Source organism: Prionailurus bengalensis, chromosome E3 (genome assembly GCF_016509475.1).
Source record: "Prionailurus bengalensis isolate Pbe53 chromosome E3, Fcat_Pben_1.1_paternal_pri, whole genome shotgun sequence".
NCBI lineage: Eukaryota > Metazoa > Chordata > Mammalia > Carnivora > Felidae > Prionailurus > Prionailurus bengalensis.
Genome location: NC_057357.1, coordinates 18,903,544 through 18,920,147, shown reverse-complemented (window position 1 = coordinate 18,920,147; position 16,604 = coordinate 18,903,544). Strand labels below are relative to the sequence as shown.

The following is a 16,604-nucleotide window of genomic DNA, read 5'->3' as shown; positions in this document are numbered from 1 at the left end:
AGACCCAGATCTGCCTCGCTCCAAACCTGCCGGCTCTGGTCCTGGACAGGGTCTCCGAGTCCTACTTCCTCTCTGATCCTGGACATCCCTGAAGGAAGCCTGATGGTTGCCTTTAAATACATATTATTTTAATATTTTTTTAACGTTTATTTATTTTTGAGACAGAGAGAGACAGAGCATGAATGGGGGAGGGTCAGAGAGAGGGAGACACAGAATCTGAAACAGGCTCCAGGCTCTGAGCTGTCAGCACAGAGCCCGACGCGGGGCTCGAACTCACGGAGTGTGAAATCATGACCTGAGCCGAAGTCGGCCGCTCAACCGACTGAGCCACCCAGGCGCCCCTAAATACATATTATTTTAATGTATTCTTTTGAATAGGCAGGATATGTGCACGGTACAAAATTCAAAAGGTACAAAGGATGGAAAGTAAGTCTTTCCTATTCCTGCCCAAACCTCCCTCGCAGCAATCTCAGAGGTCAATGTAGTTACCACTTTCTTGGGCAGCCTTCCAGAGATAAGTTAGGCACACATAAACAAACATATATGAACTCTCTTCTCCTCATTCTGTACGTGCTGCCTTGCACCTTACTTTAAGTTAACTTGAGACCGCATGATGACTCTACAAGTACAAGCACAGGGGCCTCTTTCTTTGTCCTGGCTGCATACTATTTCATCGTATGAAATTGTGTCATCCCTGATTGAATGAATCCCCTGCCTGTGGACACTTAGGTTGCTTCCAGTCTTTTGCTGTTGTAAACGCGCTGTGGTTAATAATCCTGAACTCCAACGGTTTTGCTCATGGGCCAGCATGAGGATAAATTCTAGGATTTATCTATAGGATAAAATTCTAGAAGCGGAATCTCTGGGTGGAAGAGTCTGTGTATTCGTCATCTTGGTATCCACCGTCAGAATGGCCTCCGCAGAGGGGGGTGCCCATTTACCCACAGCGTTGCACACGTTGTGTGTTAACAGATGCTTTGAGTTTTGTCATCTGGTAGGTGCTAAGTGCTATCTCAGTGTGGTTTGACTTTGCTTTTCTCTCATTAAAAAAAAAATCGTGCGTTAAAAAAATACACATAACGGTATTTCTTTCTTTCTTTCTTTCTTTTTTGAAGTAGACTCCATGCGCAGCATGGGGCTCAATCTCACGACCCCGAGATCAAGAGTTAGATGACCTACCGAGCCAGCCAGGCACCCCAACAATATTTCCGTCTTAAGCATTTGCAGGCATACGGTTGAGTACTGTTGAGTATATTCACATGACTGTGCAGCCACGTTTCTCTTACTTTAAAATCACAATACTTACGGAGGCCAATTTAGTGCTAGGCCTGCTTGGGGCGGCCTCCATGGCATTCCCTGGTGGGGGGTGGGGGAGACATGACAAACCAGGGTGGTGAGAACTGAGTCTAAGATAGCACATTGGGAGCTAGGGGGTGTGGTGGGGATGCTCCAGAAAGGCTCCAAGGAAGAGGTGACCCAGGGTGACCCCTGAAGGAAGGGAAGGTCTTCCAGGCAGTGGAGGTCCTGTGAGCAAAGGTCGAGAGACCTCAGGGATCCAGGTGTGTTCTAGGAACTGCAAGAACATTCCTGCCAGCCAGTCAAAGGTCATGGAGGTGACAAGATGGGAGAAGCCAGGGTCTTGGGCTGGAAGGCCTTGACGGCCACTGTGAGAACTCTGAGGACTCAGTCTTGGGCAGGGATGGCGCGGGTGGGGTTGGGGGATGGCGAGTTCAGGGCAAAGAAGAGCAAAGATCTCAGGCTGGAGTTTGACAGGCAGATGGCAGGGTTCAGGTGGGAAATGGCAGGCTGGTGTGGAGCTGAACTGCAAGGCTCAGGGGCATTCAGAGCGAAGCCGGACGGCCCTTCCCGCCTGACGGACAGAATCGGAGATGGCAGGGGGTGGGGTGAGGGAGGGTGGATCCCCAAGGGAGATGCCATCCCTGAGAAGGGGACCCCGGCCCTCAGAGGCTAGGGTGGGCCACAAGGAGAGACGCCTGAACGGCAACAGAGAAGAGGCTCGGACCTGTTTCCTCCCTCAGACGGTGAGGCTCCCCAAGCCTGGCTCGGGGACCCCCAGATCCCAGGCCAGAGACCGCGGGCGGATCAGATCCCCTCCCCCTGCCCACCCCTGGGTCACTGCGGAACTGTAAGCCCCGCCCCTACGGGTCTGGGGATGGGGAGGGCCTGATTACCTACTCCCTCCCCGACACGCTCTCCGTGGGGGAGGGGCGTGAAGCTACTGGGGGGGGGGGGAAGGGGGAGGAGGAGCGGGCGTCGCCATGGCAACCAGGCGGGTGGTCGGGCCCCGCAGACCCGGCCTGGAAACGAGGAGACCACAGGGCAGAGAGGGCCGCGGGCCCGGCGCGGGGGCGGGGGCGGGGGCGGAGGCCCGGGTCCCCGGGGAGTTGGGGAACACCGGGCAATTCTCGCTGCCGGTTCCCGGTGGCGCAGGGAGCCCGTGTGTCTCCGAGTGTGTGCATGCGAAGTTCTCCGGGGTGGGTTTGTGCATGTGTGCGAGCGTGCACACGTGGGCGCAGGCGTGTGCGCGGGAGTGCCCGTGTGTGTGTGTGTGTGTGTGTGTGTGTGTGCACTCGCGTGCTCCCCTAAGTGTGCCCGGCGGACGCCGGCGGGAGAGTCCCGCCCCCTCCCCAGCCTCCGGCCGCCCCTCCCCGCCCCCCGCCGCCTGCGCCGGCTGCTTCCTCGCCTCCACCTCGCTCACCCCCTCCTCCTCGCACTTTCTCCTGCTCTCCCTCCCTCCCTCTCGGCTCTCACCACCGGACTCCGCGCTCTTCTCGCTGGCCGCCCCGGGAATCGCCCGCTGCCACCGCCCAGCCTGTACCCGCCATCCCCCCAGTGCTTGGGCACCTGTTGGAGGCAGAGACACAGGTGCAGAGGGCTGGGCCGCCGGGGGGCGTGAGGGTGACAGCGAGCGTGTGTGTTAGCTTCTGTGCCGACGGGGTGTTTAGCTCCCCGGAGGCTGCAATTTCTGGCTCCTCTTTGGAGAGCCAGTCTCAGGAGGAGGCATCGGAGGCAGGGGTCCCGGGGTTGGGCTGCAGGGTTGGGGGGGGGGGGTGGTACCAAGCAGGCAGGCAGGCAGGTCCTGGGGCTGAATGAAGGGGCAGTGGGCAATGAAAGCCTAGAGGGAAGGTGACACCCGGTCCAGAGGAGCGCCTGGTGCAGAGGGATGGACAGAGCTTAAGAGAGATAGAGGAGGGGGCCTGTGGGGCTGCTTCCCAGCAGGCAGAGCCCAGGGGTGGGGTGGGGGGGCAGACGGCCGACCAGGAGGAGGGGCAGGAGCTGGGAAGATGACATAGGGACAATCCAAAGGCATGTGGGCATGGCTGAGGTGGCGCCAGGACTTATGGGGTGGGGGGGAGGGCTGGCAGGCCAGCCCCTGAAGAGCAAAGCTTGGGGTCTGGAGGGTCCAGGCCTCCTGCCTGCCCACCAGCTGGCACAGGCCACCCTCTCCCTGGACACCTGGGAAGGGAGGCCGGTGAGGGCCCCACCAACTGGGGAGGTTGCCGCCTGGCCCTCAGCCAGCAGCCAGCAGGTATGAGGAGTCCGTCTTGGGCTCATGCTCTCCTGGACCTCCCTCCCGCAGCCAAGGGTGCTGCATGAGGGGCCGCAGGGGCGACCGCATGACCATCAACATCCAGGAGCACATGGCCATCAACGTGTGCCCCGGGCCCATCCGGCCCATCCGGCAGATCTCTGACTACTTCCCCCGCCGGGGACCAGGACCCGAAGGCGGGGGCAGGGATTTCAGGGAGGCCCCTGCTCGTCTGGCCCCCCTGGCCCTGGCCCCCCCTGCAGCCCTCCTTGGGGCCACCACGCCCGAGGAGGGAGCCGAGGTGGACAGCTACGACTCGGATGATACCAGTGAGTCTGGGGGCTTGAAGGGCCCTGGGGCTAACGGGGGGTGGGGTGGGGTGGGGTGGGGGACCACCTCAGGGCTGTGGAAAGGGGCTGGGGCCCTGCTGGGCGCGTTGGGGGAGGCGGGCCCACCACGGCTGCAGTCAGTGTGGAGGCTACAGTTTCAGCAAGGCTCAATATTCAATATTTCTGCTGAGACACTCAACCACCCACACAGCCCCAGTCACGGCCCAGCCAGGGACCCAGATGCGCGCACACACTCGCAGGCTGACAGACACAGCCGGGCACACACCTTCACCGCCAGCACAACAGCCCGTCTGCCCACCGGTCTCACACACCTGTCTTCACACACTGACTCTTCCCTCTTCTGCAGCCGCCCTGGGCATGCTGGAGTTTGACCTTCTCTACGACCAGGCCTCCTGCGCTCTGCACTGTAGTATCCTCAGGGCCAGGGTGGGTTCTCCCCGCCCCCAAGCCCTGGCCCTGTTTGCCTCGCACCCTGGGAGGGGTGACTTTCCACCTTTCCTTCCCTGGGCTGGACCCCTTCTCCTTCCCCCTCCCCCTATCCCCCAGCACCCTTCTTCTTGACTCTCCACAACCACTCTGCAGAGGGAGGGAGGGAGGGAGAGAGGGAGGGCTGGGAGCCTACAGCCCTCTTCCCTCCGCCCCCCTGCAGGGCCTCAAGCCCATGGATTTCAATGGCCTGGCCGACCCCTACGTCAAGCTGCACCTGCTGCCTGGAGCCTGCAAGGTAACGTCCTCCTTCCTCCCCTAGCCTGACTCGGCCTGTGGGTCTGCCCCCAACCTTCCCCTACCTTCAGCCTCCACGGGTCAGGGGGACATGTCCTGAGAACATTTGCCCCCACACCTCAGGCCAATAAGCTAAAAACTAAGACTCAGAGGAACACGCTGAATCCCGTGTGGAATGAAGATCTGACGTACAGTGGGATCACGGATGATGACATCACCCACAAGGTGCTCAGGTGAGCGCTCCATTCTCCCTGTTACCAAGGATTCCATCTCAGTTGTCCTCTGGGACAGCTGTCATTGGCACCTTCTTTGGTTGATCTGCCTCCCATTAAGTGCCTCTCAGATGCTCAAGAACAATCACGGGCTCCCCATCCCCTTTGGCAGTAGGTCAGAGGTTTCCCTGGCATTCCTGTTCCCCAAATATCTCCTCCTACTGCTGCTCCAACAGAGGACTGCTGTCTTCGGAGTGGTCAGGTTCTATGCTCCTGACCTTTGCCTGTTGTGTCTCTTCCATGGAAAGTGCTCCCTGCTTCCTCTCTCTTGGCCAGACTAAATCCCACTCAAAATGTAGGCTGTGCCTCTTCCTGGAAGCTTTCTCTGGTCACCGAGACCCCTCCTCCTCCGAGCCCCTGACAAGTCAGACCTGTGTAGCAACCATGCTGTTGCCTGTGTCTCCCTAACATCCATCAGGACAGGAAACCTGCTCCATCAGCCCAGGAGAGGGAGCTGTGGGGGGTGTAGTCCCCGGCCTGAGTGAAGGGCAGCAAAACCCAGGCTTGGGAGACCTTTATCGGCGCTCTTGGCAAATTGGGAAACCAGGGAAAGGTTTGTACTGGGTCAGGCGCACAGTCAGGGTTGTGTTTTGGAGATCGCCCTGATGTTGGCTGTGAGGCAGACTGGAGTGAAGGACAGACCTGACTCCAGGAAGGCTGGCCCATCTTTCAGATGGGAGAGAATTAGGCCCAATAACTGAGTGCTCACTAGTGCTCCCAGCCCTGGGCTATGCGTCTTTACATTTATTTCCCTTGATCCCAATAGTTCTGGGAGGTAGGTACTCATTATGGGAGTGGGAATTGAGGTAGAGGGAGCTTAAGTGACTTGTCCAAAGTCACATAGGTGGCCAGCAAGTGGCAGAGCTGGGGTATAAATATCCCTACGTGACATAGCTCCTCAAGAGCATCAGGACAAAAGAAAGTGCAGGGGGCTGCAGAAGGGGACGCATGGAACTAAAAGCAACCATTGCTTCATGGCTGGGCTCCCGTATTCCTCCCAGGCTGGTTCCCCGGCTCCATGCAGAAAAGGACAGGAGCGTCAGAGGAGGTGTGGGATCCTTGTCCCGCTGCGCAAGGCTGCTCAAGGCCCTTCTAGCCCTCACATACTGAACCTGTGACCCACATCCACCAGTGCATGCCCTGGGCACATTCAGTTGGATCCTGTCCCCAGGCTCTTGAGTGGAGGCAGTGGAGGGTAGTGGGCCTCAAGATCCGGGAGGGCTTCCTACAGTGGCGGCGCAGGTCCTGATGGACCGGGGATGGCCTGGGCAGCTGGAAAGGGAGGGGTGGAGGAACAGGGCAAATCAAAGCACCCTTCTCAAGCTCCAGGCCTGGTGCTCACCACACGGCCCGTGAGACAGGCGAGGCGCAGAGTATTTAGGGTACAGCTAGCATTGGCTTCAGGTGCTCAGAGTTTGGTCGGAGGACCCTTCTCCCCACACTGGAGCAGGTTCAGGTATGCCAGGGGGCCCTGACCCTGCAGTTCCCTGCCAGGATCTCCGTCTGTGACGAGGACAAGCTGAGCCACAATGAATTCATTGGGGAGATCAGAGTACCCCTCCGCCGCCTCAAGCCTTCACAGAAGAAACATTTTAACATCTGCCTTGAGCGCCAGGTCCCGGTCTGTGTGGGGCTGTGGGGTGCCGGGTGGGGGGAGCGGGCCCTGGGGAGGCCGGTTTCCAGAACCTTCTCTCTGCCCCCTCAGCTGGCTTCACCCTCCTCCATGTCAGCAGCGCTGAGGGGCATCTCCTGTTACCTGAAGGAGGTGAGGCACCTCACAGGGACCACACCTGGGTGGGGGGTGGTGAGGATGCAGGCTGACCCCTGCGTCTGCCCCACAGCTGGAACAGGCAGAGCAGGGCCCCGGGCTGCTGGAAGAGCGTGGGCGCATCCTGCTGAGTCTCAGCTACAGCTCTCGGCGCCGGGGGCTGCTGGTGGGCATCGTGCGCTGCGCCCACTTGGCCGCCATGGACGTCAACGGCTACTCCGACCCCTACGTCAAGACGTGAGCCCACCCCTCCCTCCCCAGGGAGCCTGACCTCTGCCCCATCCTCCCCCGGGGCCTCACCTGCCCCTGACCTCCCCACTCCTCCGCCACCCCCTCCTCGGCAGGTACCTGAGGCCTGACGTGGATAAAAAATCCAAGCATAAAACGTGTGTGAAGAAGAAGACTCTCAATCCAGAATTTAACGAGGTAAGTGGGGCAGGGCTCAGAAATCAAGGGGGGCTGGGGCTCGGGACAGGGGCCAGGGCCTCAGGGAAGATGTGGCCTGCTCTGCCCCAGGACTTCTTCTACGAGATGGAGCTCTCTGCTCTGGCCAGCAAGACTCTGGAAGTCACAGTCTGGGACTATGACATCGGCAAATCCAACGACTTCATCGGTGAGGAGGGAAGCCTGCCGGGTGGCGCTGATGGGGGTGCGGGGGCGCAGACCCGCAGTGAGATGGGCCCTGCTTTTGCCTGCCTCTCCCTGCTTCCCAGGTGGCGTGTCCCTGGGGCCTGGGGCTCGGGGAGAGGCCCGGAAGCACTGGCGTGACTGTCTGCAGCAGCCGGACGCAGCCCTGGAACGCTGGCACACCCTCACCAGCGAGCTGCCCCCTGCGGCCGGGGCTCTGCCCTCGGCCTGAGCGGGACCACACCTGCCCAGCACAGGGCCCCCCCCTCCCCCGGGGCCAGGTCCAGTACCCAACCTTCGCACGAGTGTGTTGCACGTTTACACGGGGTGGAAGCCCCGCCCCCCACTACCTGTCTTATTTTGTGAGAGTCTGCGTGACTGTGGGTCTGTCTTCTCGTGAGGGACCGTGGAGATCTATATTCACATATGCAAACTTCCTCCTGCCTGACTCGCTACTACGCAAATATGCAAACACCCATCCTGTGCACACCTGCAGGGGGCTGCGCTCCTCTCTCCTGCCTCTCCAGGCTGCCCCGTCCCCCTCGGCCCGCAGGCAGGAGGTCGGATTAGGGGGGGGTTTGGAGGAGGAGAATGTTTCCAAAAAAGAGGACGAAAAACAAAAAAGAGCCACTCCTTTAATACAGAATCTTCATTAAAAACCAACCAACCAACCAACCAACCAACCAACCAACCTAGCCCTGTACAGCTGCCCTTTTAAGTGGGGGGCCACCGCAGGGTCTCTGCCTCTCGGAGAGGTGGCAGTGCTCCTGGCCACTCATTTAAATAACTGTCCCCTGGATGGGGCTGGGATGTGAGGGCAGGGCCTGTGCCCTCCCCAGTGGGGACCCACCTTCCAGGGGACGTTCGTGCATGTTTACGCCTTTTCTGATTGTGTCAGTGGCCGCAGCATGGCAACTGGGCGTCAATAAACGTCTCTGCGGAAGCCGGGGGCTCGTGTGTGCTGGCATTGGGCACGGGGCAAGGGCTTGGCCGGGGGTGGGGGTGGGGGTGTCACTCCGGGATGTCGATCACCAGGTCATCATCCCCGTCCAGGGCATCGTCCCCGCTGCCCGTGTCGCTGAACATCTGCCGAGGGACGGCGCTGAGGATCGTGGGGGGAGGCATCTTGGGGGGCGGCAGTGGGGCCAGGGCTGCCCCCACCCCAGCCCCAGAACCCCGGCCTGGGAAAGTCAGCGGCCCTCCCACAGGGCAGTCAGGGGGTCCCACGGCCATCTGCAGCAGGGGGAAGAAACACAGGGTGGGCTTGTCAGGGAGGCACTGGAATCCAGGGGGCTGGCAGTGCCTCCTAAGGCAGTTCTGGGGGATGGGGAAGGGGGCAAAGATTCATCCAAGGGGTAGTGGACACAGCCGGGCCAGCCAATGCTGGAATCAGGGGCCTGCCCCACCTCAGCCCCTTGAGCCTCGAACCAGCAAGTGCCTGGAGGTGAGGGGTGGTGATGGAGGCGGTGATGAGGGTGGTGGTGGTGAGGGGTCTTACAGAAACCAGGAGGGGAAGGCCTGGCCCTGCCCTCTCCAGGGAGGCACCTTGGCTGTCCCTGTGTCGGCACTCACAGCCGGTCAGAGTCAGCCTCCGGTACCTGCCTGCCCGCCCACCTCTGGGCACCCCAGACCCCACTTTGCCAGCACTGGCCTCCTCTCCTCCCTCTTACTTCGGGACTCACTGGTTAGGTGGAGGGTGTCCGAGGTCTCTGCACCCCCCCGCCCCCAGCGGGAGGTTTCTACCTCTTATATCTTGGATGGGCCCCTCCTTGGGATACCCGCAGCCGCTGGCCCAGGCCAGGCCCTCCTCTCACAGCTCACCTGGGCTACGGTCCCAGCCTCCTAACTGGACTCCCTGCCTTCAGCCTCTCCCAGAGCCAGCTCTTCCTCCACACTGCAGCCAGAGTGAGCTCTCTAAAACACAAACCTGAGCACGTCACTCCTCCACACAAGGGAAAGGCTCCTCGCTGCCCTTGGGACAGGTGGTAAGGTGTGCCTGAGAACAGGCCGGTCCCTCCACCTGGAGTGCCTTTTTCTATTTACCAAAAGTCCTGCTTTGTCCTCTGAGACTGAGAAGTGGCCTCTGTCCTGCCCGACCCTCCAGCCTCACCGTCGCCGGATGTCCTCCCCACAGAGAGCTCTGGGGCGGGGGGGGGGGGGGGGGGGGGGGGGGGGGAGGTGTCTCACCCTTTTCCTGTGGGCACAAACTGAGCACCTGCTCTGTGCCAGGTGATTTCCATTAACAGTCTCTGACCACTCCGAACACCCTCGAAGGGAGGGGAGGTCATGGGCCAGAGGAGGAATCTGAGACTTGCAAAGGGAGACTTTTAAGGCACAGGGCTCCTGGGACCCCAGTGGGCAGTGTGTCCCATCTGGCCCCAGGTCGGGGTGGCAAGAAGCGCTTATATGTGTCTTTACGGTGGTCCCTGGGATTGCTTTCACACCTTCAGCCCTCAGGCTGCTGTCCTTGGGGTGGCGGTGGCTTTTACCTCCTGGTCGGTGCCTCCAGGTACAAGAGTCTGCTGGGACCAGTGATAGACAGGAGGCCCAGCTCCATGAGGAAGCCTCCCTCCTCTGGCTGCCACCACTGGATCCCCACCCTCGTCCCCACAGCCCACACCTGCTTGGCCTTACTCAACGGCTGCCTCTGTGTGACCGAGAGCACTCCTGTTTACCCACAGCTTACCAGGGACCACGCACTGGGCTATGTGTTTTCTCTTCTTTAACTCATTTTATCCTACACTAACCCCACTGAACAGAGAAGAAAGTCGAGGCTCAGAGGGGCAAATGACTTGCTCAATGTCACAAGGTGGGTGCTTGGAGGACCTGGGACTCAAACCCACTCTGTCTGACTGAGGCCCAGGCTCCTAACTAACCTGTTCCTGTCTTTGTGCCTGTCTCTTGTCTCCTCAGACGAAGTCACCAGAAAGTTCAGTGACCCCCACCCCTTAATAGGACATCCTGGCTCTGGATACCCAGGCCTTCTGCGGCCCCACCTCACCCTGTCTTTCCTTCCGACGTCCTTCTCTCTTCTCACTCCTGCGTCAGCCCAAACAATATTTTCACCATGTCTCTCGTCTTCCTTCCACTCCTGCTCAGCCTGGAAATTTCCAAATCTCACTTTCCCTGGGCCCAAATATGACCTCTTCTTGGAGGCCTTCCCCGACTTATCCCTTCCTCCACCACAGCAACAGATCCCAGCCCCTCTCTCAACCAACCTTCTCGTGCTGGTATGATCAGAACTTAGCTCTTCAGGACCCAGCACTTTAGAAAGCGTCAAACCGCCATGCCACACCCCTACCCATCCGCTCCAGGCTTCGCTGATCCCTGCTTTCTCCACCATCCTGCCCTACAGACGAGAAGCAAAATCCCTGCCAAGGAGATCGAAGGGCCAGCATTATCACGCATTATCTACCCATTTCTCAGGCTCAAGACCCAAGGTCACCGAAGGAGTAAGAGACACAGCTGAGATGTGAACTCCAAAACCCACACTCCTAATCGCCACAAAGCGACCTTTCAGTTTGCTCCTGGCTCCAGGGCCTTGTGTCTACAGTCTACCCACTTTGAAAGCTGTCCTGCCCAGTCTGAATTCCACTTGGATTCAGAGCTGGGAGGGCACTGTGTCCTCTGTGCCCCATCTCTCCTGGGGCTCAGTGCTCAGGCCTCTTCTGTTCTCCATCCACGTTCTCACCCAATAATCGCGCCCGCCTCCACGCTGATGACTTCAAAACGCGCACCCACGAGCCCCAGGCTCACGTTCCTCTGTTGTCTGGCTGGCATTTCCAGCCAACATCTTGATGCATCCACAACCAAACTCGTTTTCCCTCCCAAAGCTGCTCCTCCCAGATCTCCTGGTCCCAGAGAAAGGCTAGCCCACTTCTTCCCTGGCTCGGGACCCACACCCTGGACTCGCCCTTGCCTTTGCTCTCTCCCACAGGCCGTGCTGGTCTTCCCATGGCTCAATCTTTGAAATCGATCCAGCAGCCACTTCTCAGCGGCTCTACCCGCTTCCCCGCAGGAGCCTCCCCGGAGGTCTCCCCACATCCATCCTGACCCAGCCCCTCCCCAGTCCACTCTCCACACAGCAGCGAACCACGTAAACTGGAGCAGATTCCTCTCTGCCCGACCTTCTACCATGGCTCCCCGCTTTATTCGCAGCACAAGTAAAATCTTTACGATACCCGGAAAGCTCTCCACAATCCTGCCCCTTGGTTATTTCTCTGATCTACTCACTCTCCCACCTACCCCTCCTTTGCCTCCGACCACACCGACCTCCTTCCTGGTCCCTGAACAAGCCAAACACCCACCCTCCACGGGGCCTTCGCGCTGCCTGTTCTCCCTGGAACACTTTCCCAGAGAGCTGCATGGCTGGTTCTCCTTTCTTTTAAGCCTCTGACCGAATACCGTCCCAGACCAGACCCCCATAAGTATCAGCTCCTATCTACCCTGGAGTTTCCCATGCTCTTCACCTGGGTCCATGTCTTAGCACTGGCACCGATTTATCGGGTCCATTTTCCCCCGCTCTTGCTAGAACAGGGATTTCTTGTCTCTTTTGTTTACTACTGTATCTGCAGCACCTAAGACAGTACCTGGTACATAGCTGGTGCTCCAGAAACCCTTGTTCATCACTCATTCATTTACAGACGCAAAACTGGAGATCTAGAGGGTCAGAGAGACCTGCTCACGGTCACGTGGTTTTTAACTGGTGCAGCCTTGACTTTGCCTGTCCCCTGGGACTGCCTGGCATCACAGAACAGCTATGAAAAACGAGACTGGCCTCCAGGAGTCTTCACTCTGAGTCCCACAAGGCTGGTCCTACCCCTCATTTTTCTCCTCACCAAGCCTATGGGCCAGCACTTCTCTGACCTGGCCCTCGGCGCCTGGCCCTGGGTTGGGCCCCCAGCAGCCCTAAATCAATCCCTGGAAGTTTTTGGACAGGCCCCAGCCCCTGTCTTGAGCCTCCCTCAGCTGGCTGTCCTGCTGCCATCCTGGCCCCTCCCTAACATTCCCCAATCAGGGTACCTTGAGTTTCCGGGGCAGGCGGGGCCGTTTCTCCCGCTTGGGCCTCAGGGGGCTGGGCTCGGGCAGCTGCAGGGCCAGGTAGTCGGAAGGGAATGGGGGGTAGGGGGGGGAAGCCAGCTGCAGGCAGGAGTCAGGGGGATGGAGATGGGAAATGGAGTGGATGGGGTGGGGGGTGAAGGGAAGAAACGCAAACAGGAGGAAGAATGGAAAAACAAGAGATGGTGATGAGTGTGGCTCCTGAGAACAGAAGGGGAGGGGACAGCAGCAGGACTTTGTCCTGAGCTCTGCTCTCCTCAGTCACGTCTGTCCCCCATTCCTACGCCAGAGAGAAGCGGGCAGCCCCGACTCACACCCCTCCAAGGAACGCTTGCTGGTCACACCCAGACAGACGCCCCCAGGGCTGGGCCGGCCTCACCCCTCATGAAGCCCATCTGCCCAAACGATGCCCACCTTCTTCCCAGGCATCTCACTTATACTTCCCACCCTTGACCCCAACTCACCGAGCTCAGGTATGGGGAGGGGGCCCCCGAGGCCTGAAGGGGAAACCCTGTTGAAGGAGGCAGGGAGAGGCTGGAGGGGGAGGGGACACCCCCCAGTGGAGGGCTTCTCTTCCTGGAGAAAGGACAGGGGAGGGGGCTGGTCAGAAGCAGCTAGGAAGCCCAGGAACCCCCCCTACCCTCCACCCCCAGAGAAGAACGATGGCTTCTTCTCACCTCTTGGGGGCTGGCGTGTCCGACAACTTGGGTGTTCCCTCTGTCTCGCTGTTATCTGAAGATGCAGTGGCATCTGAGTCTGTGAGGGGGGAGGGCTGATCAGTGGGGCAGCGGGGGGAGGGGGGTTCCAGTCTACCTCAGAGAGGTGTAATCTCAACTCTATGGAAGGGCCCCAGGGAACCTGACTCCCCAGATGGCACATACATGCTATGCTGGGAGGCCCACAGCCTCTCCAGCTTCCTGAAACGTCCTTGACAATGGACTTCCTGCCTGGACTCCATCATAACACATCTGTCAAGCACTTAACTGTGTGCCAGGCTCTGAAAGAGTGTTCTGGGTCACTGTTACTCCCTGTCTTCATAACCAACCAAGGAGGAAGTTGAGGGCATCACATCCATTTTCCATAGGAGGCCACTGTGGCTCAGAGAGCAAAGTGTAGAGCTGGGACTTGAACCCACATCTCTGACTCCTTGACCACTTTAGACCACTGGCCTTTATTAGGTCGGGCCACCATCAAAATCACCTCTAAGCGATCTCACCTCTCCCTCCACCCACTGAGTACTTCAATTCCAGAATGATCTAAAGGTAAAGTCGATCACGGCCTTCCTGGTGACGTTCCCCACTGCCTGCAAGCACTCGGAGTGCTTCTTAATCTGGTATCAACCTACCTTTCTGGTCTCCCAACCAAACTGTACTATCCACATCATGCCCACCTATGTTCTCAAAAAGAAATTCATCTCTCGGTTCTGTACTTCACCTCGAAGGCCCATGGTTCATTTCCAAATAACTGACAGGGGCACCTGTGTGGCTCAGTTGGTTAGGCGGACAACTTCAGCTTGGGTCATGATCTCAGTCTGTGAGTTCGAGCCCCCACATTGGGCTCTGCGCTAACAGTGTGGAACCTGCTTGGGGTTCTCTCTCTGTCCCTCCCCACCTCTCACACGAAATAAACTTAAGAAACAAAAAAACCCGAGGCCAGTGATCATATGCTGTTCCCAATTTCCCTGCTCAGAGAGATCCTTTAGGAAGCGGATTAAATGCTACCTCTCTGGGAAGAATCCTTCTGGAATCCTTCAGGCTCAGTTAATTGCGGGCTCTCCCACAACTCGCTACTCTCACTTGTCATGGTTTTCCTCACACTGTGCTAAGATGTGTCGTGTGTGGGTGTCTCCCTGACCAGACTGTGGGCTTTTCCCGGATAGGAGTGGTGGCTGACAGCTGTGGCTGTCACCCCTCAGATTCACTCCACTGTGACCGTGAACTTGCTGGTTTTCTCATAGCTCCTGTCCCGAAGTCCCCCCTCAAACAGCAAACTAACTGGAAGATCTCAGGAAAGGAGTAGATAGACAATGAGAAACAATAAAAAGCCAAACGTTTTGCCTTGACCTACACGAGCTGGCTCCTGCCTGTTTCTCTGATCTCACGCATCATCCGCCATCCTATCATACATAAACAAATGGGCGTCGTGTGTTCCAATAAAACGTTACTTAGAAAAGCAAACAGCCTCGTTGACTGTTGCTTGACCACCCCTGCTCCAGACCAGTGTTTAAAGGCACCATGGGGAAGAGGTGACCGTATTTCAAATGAGTTACATGGACCGGACCCTGGAACGGGACCACAAATGCCCACCTTTGTACTTTTTCAAACTGTGGGTCTCAATCCATTAGTGGGGTCATCAAGTCAATTGATTGGTTTGCAACCAGCATTAAGTTTTTAAAAAGAAAGAAAGAAAGAAAGAAAGAAAGAAAGAAAGAAAGAAAGAAAAAAGTCTACACACCAACAGAACAAATTGTATACAATGATCTTAACATTGTTTTTTCATTAAATTGTTTTATAAGTAAGTATGCACGGAGGGACCTGGTCTGATGTAATGAGTCCCACGCTCAAAACAAAGTCTGGAAACACTACATGCTTCAGCCCTGCTGCTCTCCAGACAGCCTGGTCTGTTCTTCCCTCTGCCTTTGTCATTTCTTCCACCTGAAAATCTCTCCCTTCTATCTTTCCAAGATTGATTTCTGCTTCTTATCTCGGTCTCAGCTCAAATATTACTTCCTGAAAAAGGCTTTTCTTGAGCACTGTTGACGCTCCCTGTCACCTGCTTTTACACGGTCTGCAAACTAAGAATGGCTTTTACATTTTCAAATGGCTGGGGGCAGGGATAAAAAAAATGCTATTTATGACATGTGAAAATTACATGAAATTCAAATTTCAGTGTCCATAAATACAGTTTTATTGAAACACATCCAAGCTCATTTATTTACAGATCACCTCTGGCTATTTTTGCACCAACACAGCAGAACTGGGTAGCTGCAACAGCTCTGCAAAACGTGAACTATTTATTACCTGGTCCTTTACAGAAAAAGCTTATCAACCCCTGCTCTGCTCCAATCACTACCATACAACCCTGATTTTATTCCTTTCACATCTGAGACCCTAGCTGCTTTGCTTTCCTATCACCCTCAACCAGAATGCGAATTCCACTGTATCCCCTGTGCAAAGCAATAAATGCTTGAGTGAAGGATAACCGATAGATTTAAGAACCACCGGAGGTTTTTACCAGCCTCCGCAGCCTAAAAGGAGGGGCCCAGGAGGCTTGCTGAAGTGCCAGGAGCCATGTCCTCCAACAATTTTTCATGACCTTGCTCACCAGAAGAATCTTCATCCACGTTCTCGTACTGCAGAAGTCGGTCTAGGAGGAAACTAAGGGAAGAGGCGGGGAGAACAAGAGTGTTTGTTGCCATCCCAGTAACATTCTCCCGGAACCCTGTCCTGTCCAGTCGGCCCGTTGGATCCTTGCAACAGCCCCAAGGAAGGCGCCATGCATTTGTGGCCTAATTCCATGGACAGGGTCCGAATGTAGATCCACAGGAGCCATATCACCCGCAGGCATTCCCCTTCCCCCCACTCCCCCACCCCCACCGTGTCCCACCTCTTATCCCGGGACACCTTCAGCAACTTCCTCTGCGCCTTCCTCAGTTCCTCCTGGAAGCACTCGTGTTCCTGTATCACAGGCAAGGTGGGGCGCTGAGCCAACGGCCACCCGTAAAGACGCCCGGGACCTGGGGACAGCTCACTCCACTCCCCTTTACACGTGGGTAAACTGAGGTCCTACAGACTCCAGGCCTCACCCCCCACAACCTCTCACGCCAGCACTCACGTAGATGAGGAACTTGAGCTTCCGCTTCAGGTTCCGGTACTTCTTCTTGTAGTCCACTTCGCCGTCCGCCGGCCCGTTCATGACCTGCCCCGGGAGCAGTGCCCCAGCAGTAGTCGGGCGTCCCGCTACCCGGAGCCTGCTCAGCCCGGCTTCTCACGCCTCCACTTCCGGAGACTCCGCAAGGCTGTGTCCGCTGGGACTACAACTCCCGGCGTACCCTGCGCCCAGGGATCTTAAACACAGGGGCTGCCCTCTTAGGGAACACCGGGAAAGGAACGTTGCTTCCAGGGACTACGCTGAAGATGGCGTCGCAGCGACGCGATGAGGTCATAAAGATGGCGGACGACGGAGGCACGTTTACTGGTTCCAGATGTGCTTAGCAATCAGAAGCCGCAAGACTTGCCTCCAGGGATTCTTAGTTT

The 16,604-nt window shown here is 57.5% G+C and overlaps 2 protein-coding genes across 12 annotated transcripts; one reads left to right on the top strand and one right to left on the bottom strand.

The window, feature by feature from the left end:
- The first annotated feature begins 2,681 nt into the window (after positions 1–2,681).
- DOC2A (double C2 domain alpha) lies at positions 2,682–8,233 on the top strand. The gene is made up of 11 exons (XM_043560117.1): positions 2,682–2,886; positions 3,602–3,879; positions 4,247–4,326; positions 4,550–4,624; positions 4,747–4,856; positions 6,390–6,516; positions 6,601–6,660; positions 6,737–6,900; positions 7,008–7,089; positions 7,180–7,276; positions 7,377–8,233. Exons 2-11 carry the CDS (start codon positions 3,615–3,617, stop codon positions 7,520–7,522), a joined length of 1,206 nt encoding a protein of 401 aa, XP_043416052.1. The 5' UTR covers positions 2,682–2,886; positions 3,602–3,614; the 3' UTR covers positions 7,523–8,233.
- On the bottom strand, positions 7,912–16,293 carry INO80E (INO80 complex subunit E). 11 transcript variants are annotated; one of them, XM_043560134.1, is made up of 8 exons: positions 16,183–16,293; positions 15,955–16,025; positions 15,673–15,725; positions 13,026–13,104; positions 12,813–12,948; positions 12,313–12,429; positions 9,112–9,204; positions 8,412–8,523 (listed from the first exon to the last, which is right to left on the bottom strand). In XM_043560134.1, exons 1-7 carry the CDS (start codon positions 16,261–16,263, stop codon positions 9,133–9,135), a joined length of 609 nt encoding a protein of 202 aa, XP_043416069.1. In that variant the 5' UTR covers positions 16,264–16,293; the 3' UTR covers positions 8,412–8,523; positions 9,112–9,132. The 11 variants fall into 11 exon arrangements, with proteins under 11 accessions (XP_043416061.1, XP_043416065.1, XP_043416064.1 ...); XM_043560135.1 differs by having other exon boundaries at positions 12,813–12,924; XM_043560126.1 differs by lacking the exon at positions 9,112–9,204 and having other exon boundaries at positions 7,912–8,523.
- Positions 16,294–16,604: the final 311 nt, after the last annotated feature.